The 24,457-nt window shown below is 43.2% G+C and overlaps 1 protein-coding gene across 1 annotated transcript in view; it reads left to right on the forward strand.

Annotated features, from left to right (window-relative positions):
* The window catches only part of exoc4 (exocyst complex component 4), an 89,899-nt gene that overhangs the window by 19,624 nt on the left and 45,818 nt on the right, over positions 1 to 24,457 (forward strand). The window contains exon 11 of the mRNA XM_058077159.2: positions 10,550 to 10,646. Coding sequence (XP_057933142.2) covers positions 10,550 to 10,646 — 97 coding nt within the window. The remainder of the gene's footprint in view (positions 1 to 10,549; positions 10,647 to 24,457) is intronic.

The following is a 24,457-nucleotide window of genomic DNA, read 5'->3' on the forward strand; positions in this document are numbered from 1 at the left end:
ATTCATAATTAGGTAGGAAAAAAAATACATAAGTCGCAGTGAAGTATAAGTCGCACAAGGCCAAAAATGCATAATTAATATGTTATATATTATATTCTGCTATTATTCATTGTTTGTGCCAACTATTATGCTACTCCATATGTCCACAAGCTAACCAGTTAGCCTCGAATTTAGTTCTTCTAAACTTAAGGGTGGGGAAAAATGACGTAAGTAAGTAAAAAACGAAAAATGTACCACTTCCACACGGAAAAGGAGGACAACTTTTTTCGCTCTGTGGTACATTCAGTATGTTTTGACTAATAATAACTAGTCTACCATCAAACAGCTATAATTTATTGATTAATTGAGGAAAAAACACAAAAAAACGAGGCAGCAATAATGGAAGGCTATAGCGTGAGCACCATCATGAGGGAAGAGGTTGGTTTGAGGACCACGTGTTGCCATTTGCGGGTGATCCGAGGGTGCAACCCCCGCAGATGCTGCACTTTGAGACGATACCGTCATTAAAATTCTGAAATGTGTGGGGCCGCATTAACTTTTGCGGGACGCTGCGTACATCACCGCTAGTCACTGATTGGCTCAGTGCATGGTCAGCCTCCCCAAACATCTCATCAGGAGCAATTATAGGGTTCATTTTCTCGCTCCAGGAAACGCTGTCCCTCGGGGGGGGAGACAAGAGAGGACGACCCGTCAAGCTTTTAATCAGCACATTCCGTTCAGGTCTCGTCTGTGTATGTGTTCAGTAGAAGGAACCACCAGAGAAGATATGCAACGTTGTTATTATTGTTTTCAACCTTTTCAGCCTAATGGATTTGAATATGTAATGTTTGAGTCGGGGGCCTGGTCGTGTATCCGTGCAACATGTGCAAACACACAAGACCAGTTAATTGCTCGCCTTTTGCACACGCCTCACACGCTTCTATTAATCTGCAAAATTTTTATGACGCCGCCATGTTTTCCATAGCCAGGCTGGTGGATGTTTTTTTTTTTTTTTTTTTAAAACTATGACTTCACACTACTCAACCTCATCCAGTTTCAATCACACTTCTATGAATAAATGATGAAAATAATCATTTTCCAGCTGTAGACACGTTTCATTGCCTCGGCATTGTCTGTGTGGGGCGGCGGTGGCGGCGGACGCCAGTCACCCGGGGAGTGGAAGTGAGAATATATTTATCCATAACTCCCCTCCCACATCATGTATTTACAATTTAAAAAAAAAAAATAAATACTATTTGCCATGATGTCATGGCTGTTCATTGCGGTACTTGTTATATTGCCTTGCCCCAGGGCACGTTCCGCGTGGCAGCTTGCCCTTCCCTCATGATAGCGCTCCACATCGACACATGCATGCGTGTAAACACACATTGCCTGACCCCCTCCCTCCTTCAAATGTAGTGGTTGTCAATTCTTTTCTGTCAAACCCCCCTCAAGGGACAGAAATGTTTTCGCACCCCCAACCCTCGAATTGAAATACTAGAGAAACTAATATCTATTTTTTATCTATAGACATAGACTCCCTTTATTGTCATTGCACAAAAACACAGTAGTGAAATTGCCAACAAAATGTCGTTGCCTGGCTCCCATATAATAACAGACACAAAAGAAGATAAGTAATAATAAATAATAATAATAATGCCACCCTGGACTGGTGGCCAGCCAATCACAGGGCACATATAGACAAACAACCATTCACACTCACATTCATACCTATGGACAATTTGGAGTCGCTAATTAACCAAGCATTTTTTAACATTATTAGAGCCCTCTAGGCATGAAATAACACCCCTATAGTCACTGTTACATTATCGCTCTCTCTACCTGGTGAGATCCGGTGGATCCTGGGGCGTTCCCAAGCCAGTTGAGAGACCAAGTCTCTCCAGCATTTCCTAGGTGTCGCCAATTAACCTCGTCACCAATTAACCTAGCATGTTTTTGGAATGTGGGAGGAAACCGGAGTACCTGGAGAAAACCCACGCATGCACGGGGAGAACATGAAAACTCCACACGGAGATGACCGAGTGTGGGATTGAACTTGGGTCTCCGAGCTGTGAGGTCTGCGCGCTCACCACTCGACCGCCGTGCAGCCAATACAAGAGTCAAATACTCTCAATTTGTACATGTTGGCAGTGGGGTGCCCACTCCACTCTTTGAGACTAATGTAGTTTGCTCTAATGTACTTTACACTTTCGCTTTTCTTTGCCTTTTGACATTCAAAACAGACTCGCCCAATCTAATTACAAGCCCAGGATGAAAACACAAGAAAGATGTTTATTATGTGGAAGAAAAATTGCTGTAATCCCGCGAGAAGGGGTCAGCAGAAGTGGCGTTCAATGTCACAAAAGGCTGCGGAAAGAAGGTGCAAATGGAAAAGTGTCTAGCGGGAGATGTTGCCGTGCCGGAGGTGATGCTGAGTGGGACATAAAGCAGAAAGGGATTATTCCTGCCAAGTGATGTGTGATGCTACGCTAGGAGCTTAGCATTCTGATGTCTTCTTGCCTGGAGGTGAGCACACCATTGTGCAGAGGTACCTAATTATGTGGCCGGCGCGCGTGGAGCCGTCGTATTATGAAAAGCATCATCGTAATATTTGCCTGGAGTGTCAATCATCCCTTGTCCAGGGCGCTCGATCAATACCTGACCTCGCAATTTGTAATTTAAAGGGAACCTCATGTGGTATTTGAACTTTGTCAGTGGAAAAGTCGATTTTTGCTTTCCTGTTTGCAAAATGATCCTTGGTAAAGATTGAATATTCAATACATAATACTCCTGCACACAATAGGCACGGGTATTTTCATGCTATTTATTTATACAGTCAACTTCACACCAATGTAAACCTCTGGGAAATATGACATCCATAACAGAAAAGGTTTTAGCAATATCAATATGTGGAGTAAAATTATGGGATGGCCTGAAACAGTGCGAGCATACGGTGTCATTCATTTATGACCATCTAACCACTCATTCATTATTGAAATGATTACAAGTTGTAATCAAATTAATCAGTTTTCCATTTAATTAATTGTGATTAATCGCCATTTGCCAAATAATAATGAAATATGATAGATCTCACAGCTAGGAGACCAGAGTTCAATTCCACCCTCGGCCATCTCTGTGTGGAGTTTGCATGTTCTCCCCGTGGATAAGGATAAGCGGTAGAAAATGGATGGATTGATGGATGTTCATACTTGGCTGCATGGCGGTCGAGTGGTTAGCGCACAGACCTCACAGCTAGGAGACCGAGTTCAATCCCACCCTCGGCCATCTCTGGCAATCCACCCCCTGCGACCCTCGTGAGGATAAGACGTAGAAAATGAATGAATGAATGAATGAATGTTGGTGTAGTCTCCCTTTTTTAGTGGGGAACTGATATTTTCCTGAAACTAACCTATGTTCTACTGCTGACTACTAAAGAGTTCAATTCAACCCTCGGCCATCTCTGTGTGGAGTTTGCATGTTCTCCCCGTGCATGCGTGGGTTTTCTCCGGGTACTCCGGTTTCCTCCCACATTCCAAAAACATGCTAGGTTAATTGGCGACTCCAAATTGTCCATAGGTATGAATGTGAGTGTGAATGGTTGTTTGTCTATATGTGCCCTGTGATTGGCTGGCCACCAGTCCGGGGTGGACCCCGCCTTTCGCCCAAAGACAGCTGGGATAGGCTCCACATTCCAAAATTCCAAAAACATGCTAGTTTCAAGTGCAGTACAATGACAATTGTAATCGTCAGCATGTAAAGCATGTTCAAAACCAACTAAACAATCCCAAGATATTGCAGTCCAGTATTCCCATAAGAACAGCAGCTATATATAGATGTTCCACTAATGTCACCTGGATGACGGATGAGGGCTCCCGTCGGCTTCCAGCGAGGCCAAGTTTTGCCATACATGACATACATAACATGGAACATGTACGACACGCTGTAATTGAAGCACACATTGTCGGTATTTCTATACATGAGGGTGTCAAGGGAAAGTGACACGTCTCTTTGCTTTGCCCACCCTTTGCCGCTCACCCTGCAGCGATGTAACTGGCTGCGGAGATAAGATTGAAGCTTGTAACCTGACACGCCGTTAATATCGTGTCATACGTTTGTACTTCCTTTTTAAACGTGGCAGCTGGCTGGAGACCCGCTGCTATTTTCATTAGATGTTGTTTACTTACTGCAATAATTAGGCACCCCCCCCCCCACGACACCTCTGAAGGAATGTAAATGATCTTGGCATGTACCCAAATCATGCATCAACGGAAGCGGCACTACTTTAAACTTGAACGGCGCACGCCTCACCTCATGAGGCAGTAGGGAACAAGGAACCAGCCACCACAGATCGTAGAAGAAAAAAATACAATAATATATGTACAATATAATATATATACAATATAATATAATAATATATAGAACATATAATATAAATGTGTGCTGTAGCAAGATGCTATCCGGCTAATAGCTAGCAGGTGCGTTTGGCCAAGTGGCAATGCGCAAGTAATGTAGTTCAATCGGCGTAACAATATTAATAATCATAAGAGTGTTCACGTATGAGGAAAAGCGGTAGAAAATGAATGAATGAAGTAGCACAGGAGTATAAGTCGCACAAGGCCAAAAATGCATAATTAGGTAGAAAAAAACATACATAAGTAGCACTGGAGTATAAGTTGCACAAGGCGAAAAATTTATAATTAGGTAGAAAAAAAACATACATAGGATAACATACATAACATACATTGGAGTATAAGTCGCACAAGGCCAAAAATGCATAATTAGGTAGAAAAAACATACATAAGTCGCACTGAAGTATAAGTCGCACAAGGCCAAAAATTCATAATTAGGTAGAAAAAAAACATACATAAGTAGCGCTGGAGTATCAGTTGCACAAGACGAAAAATTTATAATTAGGTAGAAAAAAAACATACATAAGATAACATACATAACATACATTGGAGTATAAGTCGCACAAGGCCAAAAATGCATAATTAGGTAGAAAAAAAACATAGATAAGTCGCATTGGAGTATAAGTCGCACAAGGCCAGAAATGCATAATTAGGTAGAAAAAAACATACATAAGTCGCACTGGAGTATAAGTCGCACAATGCCAAAAATTCATAATTAGGTAGAAAAAAACATACATAAGTAGCACTGGAGTATAAGTTGCACAAGGCGAAAAATGTATAATTAGGTAGAAAAAAAACATACATAAGATAACATACATAACATACATTGGAGTATAAGTCGCAGAAGGCCAAAATGCATAATTAGGTAGAAAAAAAACATATAAGTCGCACTGGAGTATAAGTTGCACAAGGCGAAAAATGTATAATTAGGTGGAGAAAAAAACATACACAAGTCGCATTGGAGTATATGTCGCACAAGGCCAAAAATGCATAATTAGGTATAAAAAAAAAACATACATAAGTCGCAAAGGAGTATAAGTCACATATTTTGCGGGTAATTTATTTTCCAAACTACTTGACCAAAACAGACATTGGACCAGTGCCAGTTGGTGCCAGTTTGTGCCAAAGATTATGAGATTGGCGCTGTCGCACCGAATAACGGCAACATGGCAACATGCACGCTAACCACTCGGCCGCCGTGCAGCCCTCCTGTTGTTTCATCCCTGTAAATATGTTTGTAAATATTAGCTTTGTTCCAATTTTTTCTCCTACAATTTCCACAGTTGACATCCTAAAAGTTATCTTTGTGTCTCTTGGTTTATCCTCACTATTCCGAGGGGAGGGACCTGCAGTAGAAGCCGCTGAAATTCAATCATATTGACAGAGCCTGGCGTCTTACCCCCCCCCCAACCTGAGGCTAATTTCAATTAGAGCAAGTCTTGTCGTTACTGGCACCTCTGTGTTTGCTTTCAATCTCCGTTCTCCTGATTGGAGGGAGAAGATGGCGGAAAGGGAACGAGGGAAGAAAGTTGGAAGCATCATTTGTTGGCGTTTCTTCGGTGAAATGTAAACTTCTTTAAATACCACTCAGTATTCATCGGGCTCTGTACTTTTTGTTGTCATAACATCACTCACAGTAAATCCACAGAGGAGCGTACCAACACCGATGCAGAAAAAAGAAACACTTTTAATAATTAATCCAACTCATTTCACGCCTCAATATATTTATGCCATTATTTATTGATGCTATTAATTCTCATCTGAGGGTTCAGTCTCCCGGATGGCGGCGTCAAATTTCATTTCAATAATGGAAAGCTCTTGTTAAGATCCAATCAGACACGAAGGGAGACAGATTGTGATGGGGTGCCCCCCCTCATCCCTCCCCGTCAAAGATGACCAAAGATTCATACATTATTGAGACCCAGGTTTTGGACTCTGTGGGTTTGCTATAGGTACGCATATGCCAACAGTTGTGCAGGCTTATGCATAAACAGCAAATTGAGATTCCCTTTGCATGCTGGGAGACGATGCTGTCGCCAAAAGTAATGCGATAGAAATGGAAGAATAAGTCACAAAACAAGCGTATTCCATTACCATGTAAAACACCCGTAACCATCCCTAACTCGTGTGGGATTATTCCCGATCTGAATTTGTCACTTACTCGTCTCCTCGCTCCCAGGAGAATGTGTTTTAAGAATAATATAATAATAAAAAAAAACACATATATTAAATTGCTACGCGAATCTGCAGGATCAGACCCCCTTTTTTTCTAATCAAACCCAGAAAAGTGTGGCTAATGCAATTTCACTAAGTCACTGACTGACTTGATTACATGTGGGATGGGGGGGGCGGGTGCCAAGTCACCGTAGGGGGTGGCCGGCTGGATGCTTGTGCGGTGCAGGTAAGTGTATCGGAGTGTGCGCACGCCTTGAAGTCGGTCATGTGCTGCAGTGATCCATAGTCGCCGTGCGTGTGCTGCATGGATTTGGCTGCATTAGGAGGAAATCTCCACCGGGGGTGGGGATAGAGGAGGGGGGGGGCTCCAACCTGGAAGAGTGGATGTTGCCTCAATGAAAGCAACAGGGAGCCACTCTTGTTGTATCTGATAGGGAAAACACATTTAGGGGCCCTTTCACATTGCAACATTTTCAACTAAGCCGATACTAAACTACCCCCCCCCCCCCCGCCCACCTAAAACGCTGCTGCAACCAAACTACGACAAGCTAACATGTTATCCAATGTGAATCAGATTAAAAAAAATATCATTTCGCAGCGGCTGCACGGCGGTCGAGTGGTTAGCCTCACAGCTAGGAGACCCGAGATCAATCCCATCCTCGGCTATCTCTGTGTGGAATGGGTTTTCTCCGGGTACTCCGGTTTCCTTCCACATTCCAAAAACATGCTAGGTTAATTGGCGACTCCAAATTGTCCATAGGTATGAATATGAGTGTGAATGGTTGTTTGTCTATATGTGCCCTGTGATTGGCTGGCTGGCCACCAGTCCAGGGTGTACCCCGCCTCTCGCCCGAAGACAGCTGGGATAGGCTCCAGCACCCCTGCGACCCTCGTGAGGATAAGAGGTAGAAAATGAATGAATGAATGAATGAATGTTGGTATAGTCTCCCTTTTTTAGTGGAGAACTGATATTTTCCTGAAACTAACCTGTGTTCTACTGCTGACTACTAAAGAGTTCAATTCCACCCTCAGCCATCTCTGTGTGGAGTTTGCATGTTCTCCCCGTGTATGCGTGAGTTTTCTCCGGGTACTCCGGTTTCTTCCCACATTCCAAAAACATGCTAGGTTAATTCGCGACTCCAAATTGTCCATAGGTATGAATGTGAGTGTGAATGGTTGTTTGTCTATATGTGCCCTGTGATTGGCTGGCCACCAGTCCAGGGTGTACCCCGCCTCTTGCCCGAAGACAGCTGGGATAGGCTCCAGCAACCCCTGCGACCCTCATGAGGATAAGCGGTAGAAAATGAATGAATGAATAATTTATCAGGAAAATGACCCTCACTGAAGACATGACTGTTCCCAAAGACGCCACATGGCAGCGAGATCAACCACCACCACCTTCCTGTTTTCAGTCACACCAAGCAAGAAGCATGTCTTCAGTGAAGGTAAAAACAACCTTAAATGTTTGTTTATCTTTTTTGGTTGTTTTTCTGCCTGCAAAACTAGAATTGATCAACTATGCATAAAAATATGTTTTGCGTTTCTGGAAGAGATTAATTGGATTTACATGATTTGGTTAACATCTGTTTCGATTAGAGTCGGACCTTCTGAAACGAACCAAGGTTCCCCTGTCCCGATATGATCCAATATCTCATTTTTCTGCCAATAATATCGGTCGTCTGATACTATCCAAAACCCCAACTGTGAGACTCGCACACACACACGCCCGCACGTGTATCGAACCAAAGCACCGCACTTTTCTGCGATTATGTTGAGATGCCCGCCAGCCGTTGAGTGCCATCCTGACCTGTAACCGTAGCCCACCCTGTCACGTCCAGACAGGTCTGAAGAGACCCATGCATATTAATGGCCGTCGCTGTTTAATATTCATCAGTGTTATGCCCCTGTTGGCAGCTGGTCCCAGACCCTCGGCGAGGCTTCCCACTCGCTCGCATCGTCTGACACGGCTGCAGATGTTTAGAGCATGAAATTAAATTGGTCATTGTCATCGGGTCTGCACACGGAGGCTTGTTTACGCACAGGGAAGTGGTTTCGGCTTGGACAGGTAAAGCTGACTTCCTCAAAGTTGGACAAAGAAAGGAAAATGGAGAGTAGCCTGCTGGCGACTTTGTTTATATTCCTGTAATTGACTCCTAATTCAATCGGCACCAATGGATGGAGTCGCAGGGAATCACGCAGATCAAACTCGCAAAGTTTGCGAAGGAGCAAAGGCCGTCCTTGTCATTTTTTTTTCAAGAAAATTCAGTCGTCTGAGATAAAACTGGTTTGATTAGAAATAGGTTTTTGAGCCCGAGCAGCCCGGGGAACAATAGTTTGATATGCATTTGAATGCACGGCTTCGCACGCGCCGCTGAGGCAATACGGAACAAGCCTCGCCGCTACATCGATGTGTCTTTGTGTTGTATCACACAAGCTCTGCAAGGACATTTTGGGAAGGGAAATGAAAGAGGAGGAAAAAAACACGAGGCCGAGGCTTTATTCCTCCAAAAAAAAAAACAACTCACATTTCCAGTCAACTATCTTGGTGTGCGATTTCTCCTTACCATCATTTAAGGGGGGGCACACTTTGAAAATTAACAAGTCATTGACCTCCTATGATAAACCTTTGGAGTATTCGGAGTAATCGGAGTATTTATGTACATGGTAGTACAAACTTTTTCAGAATTTTAAGTTAAAATCATCTTCCTCTTATGATAAAACAAGTAAACGTTCAAACTACTACACTAAATACTAATGATTAGTACTTTCAAAATGTACAAGTCATCGAAATCATTGACATCAGTACTTCACAATTCAATTAAATATGGCAATAAAGGTAATTAATAAATAAATACTTGTGTGAGTCAAAATAGCTAAGTAGCGTAGATTAGACATGCTAACATCCAGTTAGCATATGCTACCAAACATTACAGATACACAACAAACGATGATGCAAAAGACAACGCATAGGAGTTCAGGACGCAAAGCTGATAAAAGTGAACGGTTAACTTTTCTTTGAATTGAACCCCCAAATTGAAATATTTTTTTATCTGTACTGTAGTTGAAAGTAAATACAAGAGTCATTCATTCATTCATTTTGTACTGCTTTCCTCACGAAGAGCCTATCCCAGCTGTCTTCGGGCGAGAGGCGGGGTACACCCTGGACTGGTGGCCAGCCAATCACAGGGCACATATAGACAAACAACCATTCACACTCATTCATACCTATGGACAATTTTGTCTTTTTGGAATGTGGGAGGAAACCGGAGTACCCGGAGAAAACCCACGCATGCACAGGGAGAACATGCAAACTCCACATAGAGATGGCCAAGGGTGGGATTAAATTCCGGTCTCTTAGCTGTGAGGTCTGCTCGCTAACCACTCGACCACCGTGCCTCCACCCCTGATTTAAATTCTTCCAATATACGAAGCGCAGTAATCATTTTTGAAAGTTTTGATTCCATAAATGGAACAGTGCTAGTTAGTTAAACTAGTTAAACAGTACCATGGTACGGTGGTATACCTGTAACTGGCCTATGCCGAGTCTACAGTGTCAATATTCAGTGCGAGCACCATTGTTCCAAGGGAACTGTAGTTTTGTGAAATTCCGTACCTCACAATTTGCATGCAAACGCCTTCATCCGTGAATTGTATTCCTTCAAGACACACCCGGGCGACTGCTCATTCTTTCCGCTCTGCAGTTTTCCGTATCGACGACAAACCGTCAATTATATCGATTACTTCAGCACGAGCGGAGGTAATGAGCTTCAGTGTTCTTTGTCTCCCGCGCACCCCCCTTCTCCACCCCCCACCCCCACCCCCACACTAATGTTGTACTGTGCCATCACTGTCACAGCTTGTTACGTGATTTCCTGATTAACCCCTGTTAGCCGGGGTTGCAGGAAGTGTGATCATGCATTCACATTGGTCCGAGTCTGCTGCAAATTGTTCCGTCTTTAATCGGGTCGCTGCGTGGTGTCTTGCAGGCGGCGCTGACGACAACCTGATGGAAGGCGGAGAAATGAAATTTGTGTGTAAACCCGGAGCGAGGAACATCACCGTCATCTTCCAGCCTCTTCTCAGGTAACGCCAACGCCATGCAAAGTTGCTGATGTGTGTCGGATTCGAACGCAATGAATCCAATGGAAAACAGAAGCCGAGACGCTCAAGATGGTCGAGACCGTCAAGACGCATGACTCACTTCCGGGAAACTGATTGAGTTACAAAGCCTCTTAGTGGTCATCTATCGATTTGTGATGATTTTTTTTTTTTTTTTTAAATGTCGAGTGCCTTGCCGTAAATCAAGTTTGATACAATGTACGAGATGTTGGGTTGATACCCTGCAGGGATCGAAGGGATCGACAGCCTTGCTCGCCATTAACTTGGAGTACTCTGAAGGCCTGGTAGTTTTCAGCTCAGCTCCCACGAGATTGGTGTAAATCTAATCACCAAGACGCCCTAATTGAATTGTGACGCCGCGATACATTACCTTCAAGGATCCATTAATGCTTGCGATGCTTCCCAGTTCTTCCTGGCACGCGATTTGACGCACGCCATGTCTATTTTGCAACGCGCAGGGGTTGGGATGATTGTAACGTTTTGGCACAAGCGGCGAACCCGGCAGATGTTTTGACTCTTAAAGCATCTTGAAGGTAGCTACAGCGACACCACGCCATCTGGACGGTGGTTCAGTTGGCTCATACGTTGCCCCCCCCTCCCCGTCCAACTTGCTACATGTTTATGCCCCCCCCCCTCCTTTCTTTCAATGTCTCCATCTGGCGTTTTGCAGTCAAACAATCCCAAAACAAAACTCGTCTTTCATGCAGTCCGTAACGACTCGTATCAATCACGGCGAGTTGTTCAGCAGGGCGGGGCCTTCAGCGCCACTGGCACGGCGCGGCTTACAGATGGCGTTCTAATGGCAGAGCCCCGCTGATGGATCGCTGCACCTCCCGCAAACCGGCCGCGCAGCTCGACGGCAGCTTTAATGACAAAAAAGCAGTCAATCTGTTTTTGCGCGGCGGCGTAAAGCTGAAACGACTCACGCTAAGTTGTGTAATATGGCAATTTCTTTCCATTAAAGCGGCCAAACTTCCCAGGAAAGAAAGGTTCCTTAAAGGATGCTCGTGTTTATGCGCGCGCTCTTAGGCTGCTTTACTCTGACAATATGGTGTGTCATTGGCACCCGCTCTAAGCCGTTCATCCCCTGCGCGCGTCGCTGAATTCCCCGCCAAGGCTGTTGCTTGTTTACTGTTCCGTCTTGGACCGTCTAGCAGCGGAAAAGTTAGGAATGATTGCTCCGGTGCCTTCAAGGTTGTGCATGTCTGACTGTGAATATTCTGAGGGGATTAGTTATTCCACAGGGCCTTGGATGGGGCCTCCAAATCCCTTGGTTAGAGGGGCGCGTTAGCCAGATATACGGGGGGGGGGGGGGGGGGGGGTGAAGAAGTGTTTGTCACACTTTAATGTTTCACATCCTCAAACAGATAAATATTAGTAATAATTTTTAAATTCATTCATTCATTTTCTACCGGGGAGAACATGCAAACTCCACACAGAGATGTCCGAGGGTGGAATTGAACTCTTTAGTAGTCAGTAGAACATAGGTTAGTTTCAGGAAAATATCAGTTCCCCACTAAAAAAGGGAGATTATACCAACATTCCTTCATTCATTCCTTTTCTACCTTTTATCCTCGCGAGGGTCGCAGGGGTGCTGAGCCTATCCCAGCTGTCTTTGGGCGAAAGGTGGGGTACTCCCTGGACTGGTGGCCAGCCAGCCAATCACAGGGCACATATAGACAAACAACCATATTGCATATTAAATAACATCGTGCTAACGTGTTAACTTGGACGGCGCTAGTTTTTATAGATCACACAGAGATGGCACACGCACATTTTCCGACTCTTTTTTTGTTTGTTTTGTGCTCATGCAAGCTTTATAGATTCGTTTTGGGGGGGGGGGTTATTTAAAGAGATAGAATATCAGCAACCCTGAAAATGACAAAACCAGACTTATTTTCCCACTCTAAATACAGTAATAAGAATAATAATGCTAATAATAATGTAGTTTAGAGTGTCACAGCCTTGTGGGGTCTCCTGTTGACAAGATGGGGGGTTGGCAATTTAAATAGCTTCAGCGACGGCCGCCAGTCTCCCACCCATCACTGGAGGCAAGGTGATGCTCCAAAGACATACATTAATGTCATTTTAAAACAAGCTAGCTCACATTCATGCACGCGCGGCCCTGGCAAAGTTTGTTCAAAAACTGGAATGAAGGGAGGAAAAAAAAAAAAAAAAACACCCACAAGGTCAGTCTGTGACAAAAGGCGCTCGGAGGAAGCGGCGAGGGGAAGGACAGTTGAACAAGTGATGAAAGTAATGAGGAGCCGACAGAAAGCTAGATGACAGGAAGAGGACAGAAGGTCCCTGCCACCCACAGACGTAGCCTGTGGTGAAAACCACACACACACACACACACACACACACATACACATTCACACATCATGACTATGCACTAATTCCACACACTCATTAAATCCCCTCCCGAAGAGCAGACAGTCCAAAGAAGACAAATACAAAGAGCTAATGTAGGGGAAGGTGAAATGGGGTACCACGAAAAATGTTGGCACAAACTTGGATGATTCAGTTGGGACTTTCACTATTAATTACCGTAATGACTCAAATAGAAGCACACCCTGAATATAAGGTTTTGACCAGCTCAGACTTGCGGAAAAGGCCTTGTGCGACTTATACTCCAGTACGACTTATGTATGTTTTTTTCTACCTAATTATGCATTTTTGACCTTGTGCGACTTATACTCCAGTGTGATTTGTGTATGTTTTTTTTTTACCTAATTATGCATTTTTGGCCTTGTGCGACTTATACTCCAGTACGACTTATGTATGTTTTTTTTCTACCTAATTATGCATTTTTGGCCTTGTGCGACTTATACTCCAGTGCGACTTACGTATGTTTTTTTCTACCTAATTATGCATTTTTGGCCTTGTGCAACTTATACTCCAGTGTGACTAATGTATGTTTTTTTCTACCTAATTATGCATTTTTGGCCTTGTCGTTTTTTTATTTCTACCTAATTATTTTTTTATTTAATTATTATTAACCTATTAAGTTTATTTGTGCTGTCCTGTAGATATTCGAAGTACAACCTGCCCTTCTTGCCCTGGGTTTTGCACCTGCAGCCCTTCCACGGCTCTCCTTCGCCTGTTTTTTTTCTTTATGAATCAACATGATTTTTACCGCAGCGCTCTTTTTCTCATTCATATTTATTAAATACAAAAGCGACGACAGAGCATGATGGCAGCGATCAAAAAAAAAAAAAAACACAAAGGGAAAAAGATGACATAAAAAACAAAGATGGACAGATAAGAAAAGAACCAAGGAAAGCCTTGGAAATGTCCACCTTTGATGCCACAGGGACCGAATGAAACAAATACACTTAACAGATGAAAAAACGTGTTGCGATTAAGTTAAGTGACAAATAAATTTCTGACCACATAATATTCCGCGATTATTCCGATAAGCGTGCATAAAAACAATACATGTTCTCGGCAAAATACACACACACACACAGGAGATGCAAGAGATTAGATCCATCATTGCGGGGGTCTTTTCCTCAGCGATACAAGGTGGATAAACACTTTCATTTTCTTTATCCAGCCCATAATGGAATCACACTGGGTTCCCAGGGCAACCTGTACAACACATGAAAATGGCAGGCGTCATCTGAGAGAGGAGAGGGGGGTTTCAAGGAGGCTTTTTTTTTGTTTTTGTCTGAAGTCAGCTTTTGTGACGGTTCCCCGACGGTTGAGGAACATCGGGAATTATTAATAGTTTGTCATTTTTATAAATATATATGGCGCACATGGGAATATCTCTGAAGTCGGTTCGGAAAAATCTGTTCCTGCTTTGGTCCCCCCCGATGCCCTATTGTTTCCATTTGGCAATATTTAAAAGATAAGATTGTATCCTCCAGAATCTTGGCGTATTGTGTTACCCACAACAGTTTAATGAGGTGAACTCTCTCCTATTTTGAGCGCACAATAATTCAATTAAGCCCTAATATCCTCAGAGCCGTTGCTACGAAAGGGACAAACGTGGGAGGCCGGAATGCCGCCTAATTCTCATAGAATTACCGGACTACAATAAGGAGCCGTTTTTTTTACCATATGCCCTCATTCTTTGCTTTGTGCTCCGTGTTGTCTTTATTGGCCGGGATGGATAATCATCCACACAAAGACTAAAAATACAAAACTCCCCCCCCCCTTCTTAGGAGACACAATTGTGAACGGCTGATTTTGAAATTTTTCCCATTTCCGTCTCCTTCCATCCCTTTTCAATCCCCCTGACAACATGAGCTGCCACTCGGTGTTACTGCCACATGAGCGAGCGCCGAACCCCCACATCACAGCGGCCTTTGATTGGCTGGGCCTTTCCAGGTCGGCGAGCGACCGCCTGATAATAACCTTGTTTGATTGCTGGAGCAGAGATGTAATTGATTGATCCGCTCGCCCTTTTTTCCGGGGTGCTTTTGAAGGAGCCCGCACAGATGCCAGTCAAAGGATGCGTGCGTGACATACTATGCAAAGCTCAAGTCGAGACTAGACGCCGATGGGGATGACTTAAACCGCATTTTTACAAAGCAACTGGTCTAGGTATAGTTTGAAGTGGTTGGTCTTTATTTGGTTTATGCCATGAACATAGACGATACAAAGTACAACGAAGCGGATCAATAAGGTAACAAAAATGCGTACTGAACTGAACTAGAAGGTAGTAATACCCAGCAGTAGTTACCCCAAAGGGGACCACAGCTTAGATTGGTAAACCAAGACACAGTTGGAGTGGTTGGTCCTTCTTAGGTTTCTGTCATGGACATAGAACAATGACTTCCATTCGTACTGTCATGAACTCAACTGGAAAGTGGGAAGTGGTTCCCTCCAGTGGTGATGAACCACACTTCCACAAAGGTACAGTCTGGAATGGTTAGTCCTGATCTAACAAGGACAGCCTGGCTCAAATGGTAGGGTGGTCGTTTGTCAGCCTGTTGGTTCTTGGTTGGGTGTTCAAGTGGTCAGGTTTCTCCTGATGATGCGTCGTCGATGAGCCAATTCAAGAAACAATACAAGCAGTTGATGTTTGCTAAATACAAGGATGAAGAGTCTTCAACCAGTCATGATGTGCTATATATACTATATCACTATATTGACCGTTACTATGGTACCCATTATGTCATTGGATGGTCATATCACCTCGTACTTTGGTACGTAACAAAAAAATTACAAATAAAAAAATGTACAAATAAAAATTAATATAAATATTAATAATAATATTAATAAAAATTAAAAATAAATGTGAAAAAAAATCATCGTATCAAACTAATCATTAGACAAATCCTCGATGACTGACGGCAGAGGTGTCCAAACTCTGTCCAACCAGAGCCACTTAGCGAGAGATGCAAGGATCTGAGAGACGCTTTTATATGATGTCAATCATATGCGAAGAACTTAGGCATATTTGACGAAAAATGTGATATAAACGTCTATTATTATTATTATCATTAATATTTCAACTTTCATCTTGTAAATCATCTTCTCGTAATATTGTGACTTTATGTGTATGACATATGGTACCCATTATGTAATTGTATGGTCACATCACCTTGTACTTTAAAAAAATAAAAATTAAATTAAATTAAAAAAATAAAAATTAATAAAATCAATTAAAAAAAATAATTAAAAAAATATATGAGGAAAGCAGGAAGTGAACAAATGTAACAGTTACTGATTGTAAAAGTACCAGATGGAGGGGTAGGATTTAATAAGCTTTGCTTCTTCTTGCGGCAAAATGATTCAGTAATTAATTAATTAATTTTTTAATGCTAGGTACGACCCTAGTAATAAAACACAATTTTTTCATATATCAATAAATTTATAATAAATAATAAATAAATAGTAAATATATACTAAATAATAATATATATGGTTATATCACCTCGTACTTCGGTATGTGACAAAAAATTAAAAAATATTTAAAAAATAAAAATTAATAAAATAAATAAATATATTATATAAGGAAAGCAGGAAGTGAACAAATGTAACAGTTAGTGATTGTAAAAGTACCAGATGGAGGGGTAGGATTTAATAAGCTTTGCTTCTTCCTACTCCTTTTGGACATGTGGAACTGTGAAGTTATTATGGGATGCATTCAATTGTAATCTGATGCATGTTCAAATGAAATTCAACCAATACTATTACCGTTACCAAAAAAAGGGGAGCGAAAACTGCAAAGAGTACCAGGTACATTTGTCAGGGAGATGGATGTTCCTGTCCCGGTCGTCCTCTCCCCCCATCGGTGGCGGTCTGATCCCCAGCCGCTCGTGCTGGAGTGGCCCACTGAGCGTGCAAGCAGTGGAAAAGTCAAACCGACAGACTGATTGCGTCCGACTCACCTCTAGTCCTTTTAAAAGTTCTCTCAAGGCGAGCAGACATATATATACCAAATTGTTTCCTAATTCTCTCAAAGGTCTGAGAGCCAAAAAGGAGGATCGGGTGGGACTTTGATTACTGTATATGTGAAGTGAACAGCAGTCGGGAGAGAGCAGGGGAACCAGGAAAAATCCATTATGTTTGATGTCTCACAGCAAAAGAAAAAAGCCTGTGAAATGACATTAGGGGCTTCTTGTAATGTGATTGCCGTCTTGCGAATATGAGATTTCTAATGGATTTGAGCACATTAGAACATCCTTTATTTCTAATATTTATTCCCCGCTGGTTTCCAATGCTGTTTGCTAAGTACAACGCTTCAACTTGTGGCTGGAAGGGTTGTGTGAAGAAGAGTTTGGTGTTATTGCCCCGGCTCTTCATCAGTATTTGTTGATACTTTTATAAGGAGGAAAAAAAAAAACAATTTTTATTGTCGATGTTAGCCGGCGCTTTTGTCTACCTGCGACTGATTAGAGTTACGCAATCTGTGATTAGCATGCACATTTACGTGTTCCCATCGACAAATTGCACTGAATCAGCCAATGCGATGCACCGGGAGTTCTCTGCAGGCTTAATGAGTTAGATTAAGAAGGAAGTCGTTACACACACACACACACACACACACATACACACAATGATGCGGTGCAGATCGACACACACAGGCACAACCTCCATCGCCCGGTGTTTCACGAGATAGAAGATGGAGTGAAGCCATTATGCAAATGCCAGGTGTCAAGTGTAAATGAGATTCGAAGGATGGGAAACAGAAGTATTGAATATCACACCGGCTCAGTTGGCGGGGTGGGGGGGGGGGGGGGCGGGGGACGGACACAGCTGAGGTAATAAGAGCGTCCCGAGCATCCACGACGCAATGGCTAAATATTTCTCATGCTTCCAGACAGGCGGCCAGGGAAAAAAATGACAGAAAATGACATGAGTCTATTGGAGGGGGTGGCTCCCTTTATTTGTTTTTGTGTCAAAATTACTCAAATATAAAAAATTTAACTGCAAATAATGTGAAAGTTATATTAATATTAATAATAATAATAATCGTATGTTTTTTTTCTACCTAATTATGCATTTTTGGCCTTATGCGACTTATACTCCAGTGCGACTTATGTATGTTTTTATTTTTACCTAATTATGCATTTTTGGCCTTGTGCCACTTATACTCCAGTGCGACTTATGTATGTTTTTTTTCTACATAATTATGCATTTTTGGCATTGTTCGGCTTATACTCCAGTGCGACTTATGTATGTTTTTTTTCCTACTTAATTTGGCATTTTTGGCCTTGTGCGACTTATACTCCGGAGCGACTTATAGTCCAGAAAATATGGTATTAATAAGCTGTTTAAGACATAAATAAGACTCATGACCGTGTGTTGCTGTAAATGTGATCTGGTATCGGAGAGCTGAGTGAGAGGGTGGACAGGAAAGTTATATTAATAATAATAATAATAATCGTATGTTTTTTTCTACCTAATTATGCATTTTTGGCCTTGTGCGACTTATACTCCAGTGCGACTTATGTATGTTTTTTTTCTACCTAATTATGCAATTTTGGCCTTGTGCGACTTATACTCCAGTGCGACTTAGGTATGTTTTTTTTCTACATAATTATGCATTTTTGTCCTTGTGCTACTCCGGAGCAACTTATAGTCCAGAATATACGGTATATCAAATATATATAAAAAAAAAAATATATATATATAACATCTAATATTATATATATATATATATATATATAATATCTCATATTATATATATATATATAATGTAAACTATATAAAATATTCAGCAATTGTCACGGTATTTCCTAACTGTACTTAAATAATATAAACATGCCAAGGTTTGGGCACCATTGACAATTTCCGTCATTCGTTCATTTGTGTAAGACTTCAGGACTGAATTAAGGTTTATTGGATTAACACAAGATATGAAATATCCATCAAATTGATCAGAAAAAAATCAGATTTATTAGAGGCTCCTTTTGCAAACACAACAGCTGCTCAATGAATCCTGTAATAGCCTCTAATTGTTGAACAATGACATCATCTGCAGGAAGCTGATGTGTTTTTTTTTGGTCTGGGTGGTCTGAGGGTTATCATTGACCGTCTTTGTCTGATACTTTTCCTGGCCTTAACAGTAACTGTGTTTGTGCTCTTCCATCTCCTCATTATGTTCCTCACAGTGGAAAGTCATAGCTGAAATCTCCCAGATAGCTTTCTGTGGCCTTTCCGTAAACTATGATGTTGAACAATCATCATTTTCAGGTCATTGGGCGGATGTTTGGAGGACCCCGTGCTGCCCGTCTTCACGGGAGATTCAAAGAGAAAAACAAGGCCTAATGAGCTCCCGCCCATTTGTGTTCCAAATAACCCGTGTCAGGCAGCTTCAGGTATTCAGATCAACAAAACGACATTGCTGAGCCTCTTTCATTTTGTTTTGGTGCAAATTGCACATCTTGTGTTAATCCGATAAAACCAATTACCAAGTCCATCATTTACCATATGGGCTATATTACAATATAATAGTAGCCCCAATTATTAATGGGAATGATGGAAATGATGATGGCTACACATTCATTCATTTTCTACAGCTTATCCTCATGAGGGTCACTTCGGGCGAGAGACGGGGTACACCCTGGACTGGTGGCCAGCTAGCCAATCACAGGGCACATATAGACAAACAACCATTCACACTCACATTCATACCTATGGACAATTTGGAGTCGCTAATTAACCTAGCATGTTTTTGGAATGTGGGAGGAAACCGGAGTACCCGGAGAAAACCCACGCATACACGGGGGAGAACATGCAAACTCCACAGGGTGGAATCGAACTCGTGTCTCCTAGCTGTGAGGCCTGCACGCTAACCACTCGACCATCGTGTATGAAACCGGGTACTCCGAAAACATGCACGCACACATGCACGGGGAGAACATGCCGTGGAATTGAACTCTGGTTTCCTAACTGTGAGGCCTGCACTCTAACCACTCAACCACCGTGTATGAATATTCATTCATTCCTTTTCTACCGCTTATCCTCACAAGGGTCGCGGGGGTTGCTGGAGCCTATCCCAACTGTCTTCGGGGGAGAGGCGGGGTACACCCTGGACTGGTGGCCAGCCAATCACAGGGCACATATAGACAAACAACCATTCACACTCACATTCATACCTATGGACAATTTGGAGTCGCCAATTAACCTAGCATGTTTTTGGAATGGGGGAGGAAACCGGAGTCCCCACGGGGGAGAACAGGGGGTGTCCTAGCTGTGAGGTCTGTGTGCTAACCACTTGATTCATTGATTGTAATCAGATCTGGAACTAATTAACAGTGATAAACGAGGGATGACTGTATAATTTTTCCTAAAAATGGGAACCTATTAGAGTGAGTCCTTACTGTTTATTGTGAACATTTTGGACCTAAAAAAGCAATGATGATTTTTTTTTTACATATTGAGGTCAAACTCCCTCGGCCACTGGAGATATATCTTGGAATCGCTGTGGTTTGTTAAGCAGCATTTCTGGTGTTGATTTCTGCAGAGAGAGTTCATGCTTTGAAACATTTAGAAGTCCTGGAAATCCTCTTCTAGCTTCTAGCTGCTTTACGTTTTGAACAGACGTGCCGTTCGCCCTCTATTCGCCTTTCAACATGGACGCCAAAGTGCAACACAACAAAGTTAAAGGTCAGGGTTGGCTTCTCCCGTGGACGCTCGCTGACCAAAACACGACAAGCAGCGGCAAAGAATCAATGAATAATTTAACCCCTCCCATCATTTGATCTGCCCCCTCCGGCTGTGATGTGTCCAAAAAGGGGACAGTGTCAGTCTGAGACGGCGTCCGCCTTCATTTTGTGTCCGCCCTTCTCGCCGCGTTGTGATGTGTGGCGGTATTATCCCAGCTGTAGCTTTATATGACGGACACCTAGCCTCGGAGCAGAAATTGCATTTTGCCAATATGAGAGCTGTCACCCGATAACACCCCCCCCGCCCCCCGGCCACCACTCCTACGGGCCATGCAAACCCCCGATTGAGCCGTTTTTTTAAAGTGACGTCCATCTTTTCTCACCTTTTCCCCCACTTTGTCCACTTCCCTCCTTTTTTTTTTTTTTTTTTTTACCTCTCATGCCCCCTCACTCACCTCCTTCCCTCCCACTCCTCATCCGCTCTCCTGATAGCTTGGGGAGCCCTTAGGTGTGTTACGGACCTCTCGCCACTAGTTCTCTTTATTGCACTTTTCTTTTTAAATTCAATCAGGCCTTCACCTGGCCCCGAGAACTATTTCAATTTATTACCCACAGGATGGAGAGCCCAATATATTTAACATAAAGGTCTGGAAGGGACGGGAGAAGGTGGAAAAGAGGGGGAAAGGGATTTTGACATATAGCATCTCCGGGGTGGGAGGGGCGGCATAACCTGGTATAAGCAAGCAGTGATGAAGTGAAGTCCGTAGTGCATGCAACATGACTGGTTAAAGCGTCCCTAACAGTGCATGCAACATGGCTAAAGGGTCCCTAACAGTGCTTGCAAAATGGCTAAATGGTCCCTAACAGTGCATGCAACATGGCTAAAGGGTCCCTAACAGTGCATGCAACATGGCTAGTTAAAGTGTCCTAAACAATGCATGCAACATGGCTATAGTTAAAGGGTCCCTAACCGTGCATGCAACATGGCTAGTTAAAGTGTCCTAAACAGTGCATGTAACATGGCTATAGTTAAAGGGTCCCTAACAGTGCATGCAACATGGCTGGTTAAAGTGTCCCTAACAGTTCATGCAACATGGCTTGTTAAAGCGTCCCTCACAGTGCATGCAACATGGCTAAAGGGTCCCTAACAGTGCATGCAACATGGCTGGTTAAAGCGTCCCTAACAGTGCATGCAACATGGCTGGTTAAAGCGTCCCTAACAGTGCATGCAACATGGCTGGTTAAAGCGTCCCTCACAATGCATGCAACATGGCTAGTTAAAGTGTCCTGAACAGTACATGCAACATGGCTATAGTTAAAGCTTCTCTAACAGTGCATGCAACATGGCTAAAGTGTCCCTAACAGTGCATGCAACATGGCTAAAGTGTCCCTAACAGTGCATGCAACATGGCTAAAGGGTTCCTAACAGTGCATGCAACATGGCTAAAGTGTCCCTAACAGTGCATGCAACATGGCTAAAGTGTCCCTAACAGTGCATGCAACATGGCTAAAGTGTCCCTAACAGTGCATGCAACATGACTAAAGGGTCTCTAACAGTGCATGTAACATGGCTGGTTAAAGCGTCCCTAACAGTGCATGCAACATGGCTAAAGCGTCCCTAACAGTGCATGCAACATGGCTAAAGTGTCCCTAACAGTGCATGCAACATGGCTGGTTAAAGCGTCCCTCACACTGCATGCAACATGGCTAGTTAAAGTGTCCTGAACAGTACATGCAACATGGCTATAGTTAAAGCTTCTCTAACAGTGCATGCAACATGGCTAAAGTGTCCCTAACAGTGTGCCATGTTGCATAACAGTGCATGCAACATGGCTAAAGGGTCCCTAGCAGTGCATGCAACATGGCTAAAGTGTCCCTAGCAGTGCATGCAACATGGCTAAAGGGTCTCTAACAGTGCATGTAACATGGCTGGTTAAAGCGTCCCTAACAGTGCATGCAACATGGCTAAAGCGTCCCTAACAGTGCATGCAACATGGCTAAAGCGTCCCTAACAGTGCATGCAACATGGTTAAAGTGTCCCTAACAGTGCATCCAATATGGCTGGTTAAAGCGTCATCCACCCCTCATCCCTCGGCATCCCAATTGAACAGCCTCATCATTCTTTGGTAACACTGTCTCTCTTTTGTTGTCGCTCTCGGCGTCACCTTGGTCTCCAGGCAAATTAGCCATTCAGCTCGAGCTAGCCTCTTCATCACGGTTAGCGGTCTGAGCAATCCAAACAGAAGCTGCGTTAATTCCAAACTCGATCAGCGTCACCATGTGTTGTATTTAAATAGAAATAACGGCACACGTGTCCAAATGTTGGGTAGAAGAGTTCCACCGTGGGTTCCCCTTGCACCTTTTTTTTTAAATGTACGTAGATTGTGTAGTAGCTCTTATATCTTGTGTATAACCCCTCAAACCATTTGCAATCACAGCAGTCCCATTTGACCTCTACTTGTTCAGCTGGGCTTTTTACAGGCCAAATCAACCCCTGATGTTCACCCCCCCCCCACCACCACCGCCTTTCTGTGCAGGTTAAGTGCTTTTTTTTCCCCCTCGCTACTTCTCACACTTGGCTTTCTGAGGGATTGCCCCAGCCATTTGATTAGCAACGTGGCTCGTGCACTTATTCCACACCCGATACTCGCTCGGTTTTGTTCCAGAATTGCCCAACAGGGTAGCGTCCCCCCCTTTTTAAAACGATGACATTGTTTGTTTGAATGATGTTTAAAGGCCACTTATGTTATCCTATCAACCACCTGCTCGCATGCAACCGCCATTTCGTCCCCCTGTTGATTTTCACACCATAGGGGCGGCCGCGGAGGGGTGCCGTCACCTGTCTCTATTGACCGACTTTACACAAAGCTCACAAAAGCCGTCGCTTAGAGCCACTGGCCTCGCTTTGTGACAGCGGGACATCTTCTCCGGATCGGCTCAGAGGAGCATTGGAGGGGAATGGTTAACCATCATTGCATATCAATGAATGTTTATTTACAGCCTCGACTTGTCCCTTCCATGTTACGGAAAATTTAATTGAAATAGATAGCATATTTTACAATAAATTATTCAATATCACAGCATAATAAATAATAAATCATATAGGCATAATAGGGCTGCACAGCGGTCTAGTGGTTAGCGAGTAGACCACACAGCTAGGAGACCAGGGTTCAATTCCACCCTCGGCCATCTCTGTGTGGAGTTTGCATGTTCTCCCCTGTGCATGCGTGGGTTTTCTCCGGGTACTCTGGTTTCCTCCCACATTCCAAAAACATACTAGGTTAATTGGCGACTCCAAATTGTCCATAGGTATGAATGTGAGTGTGAATGGTTGTTTGTCTATATGTGCCCTGTGATTGGCTGGCCAACAGTCCAGGGTGGACCCCGCCGCTCGCCTGAAGACAGCTGGGATAGGCTCCAGCACCCCCTTGCAACCCTCGTGAGGATAATCAGTAGAAAATGAATGAGGTCTCCTCCTATTTTGTGTGGAAGTGGTAACTTTTTGGCTTCTTATTTTGTCTTTCTCCACCCTCTGCCATCTCTGTGTGGAGTTTGCATGTTCTCCTCGTGCATGCGTGGGTTTTCTCCGGGTACTCCGGTTTCTTCCCACATTCCAAAAACATGCTAGGTTAATTGGCGACTCCAAATTGTCCATAGGTATGAATGTGAGTGTGAATGGTTGTTTGTCTATATGTGCCCTGTGAT

This window comes from Doryrhamphus excisus, linkage group LG2 (assembly GCF_037039965.1).
Source record: "Doryrhamphus excisus strain RoL-2023G ecotype Guam linkage group LG2, RoL_Dexc_Guam_v1.1, whole genome shotgun sequence".
In the NCBI taxonomy this organism is placed as follows: Eukaryota; Metazoa; Chordata; class Actinopteri; order Syngnathiformes; family Syngnathidae; genus Doryrhamphus; species Doryrhamphus excisus.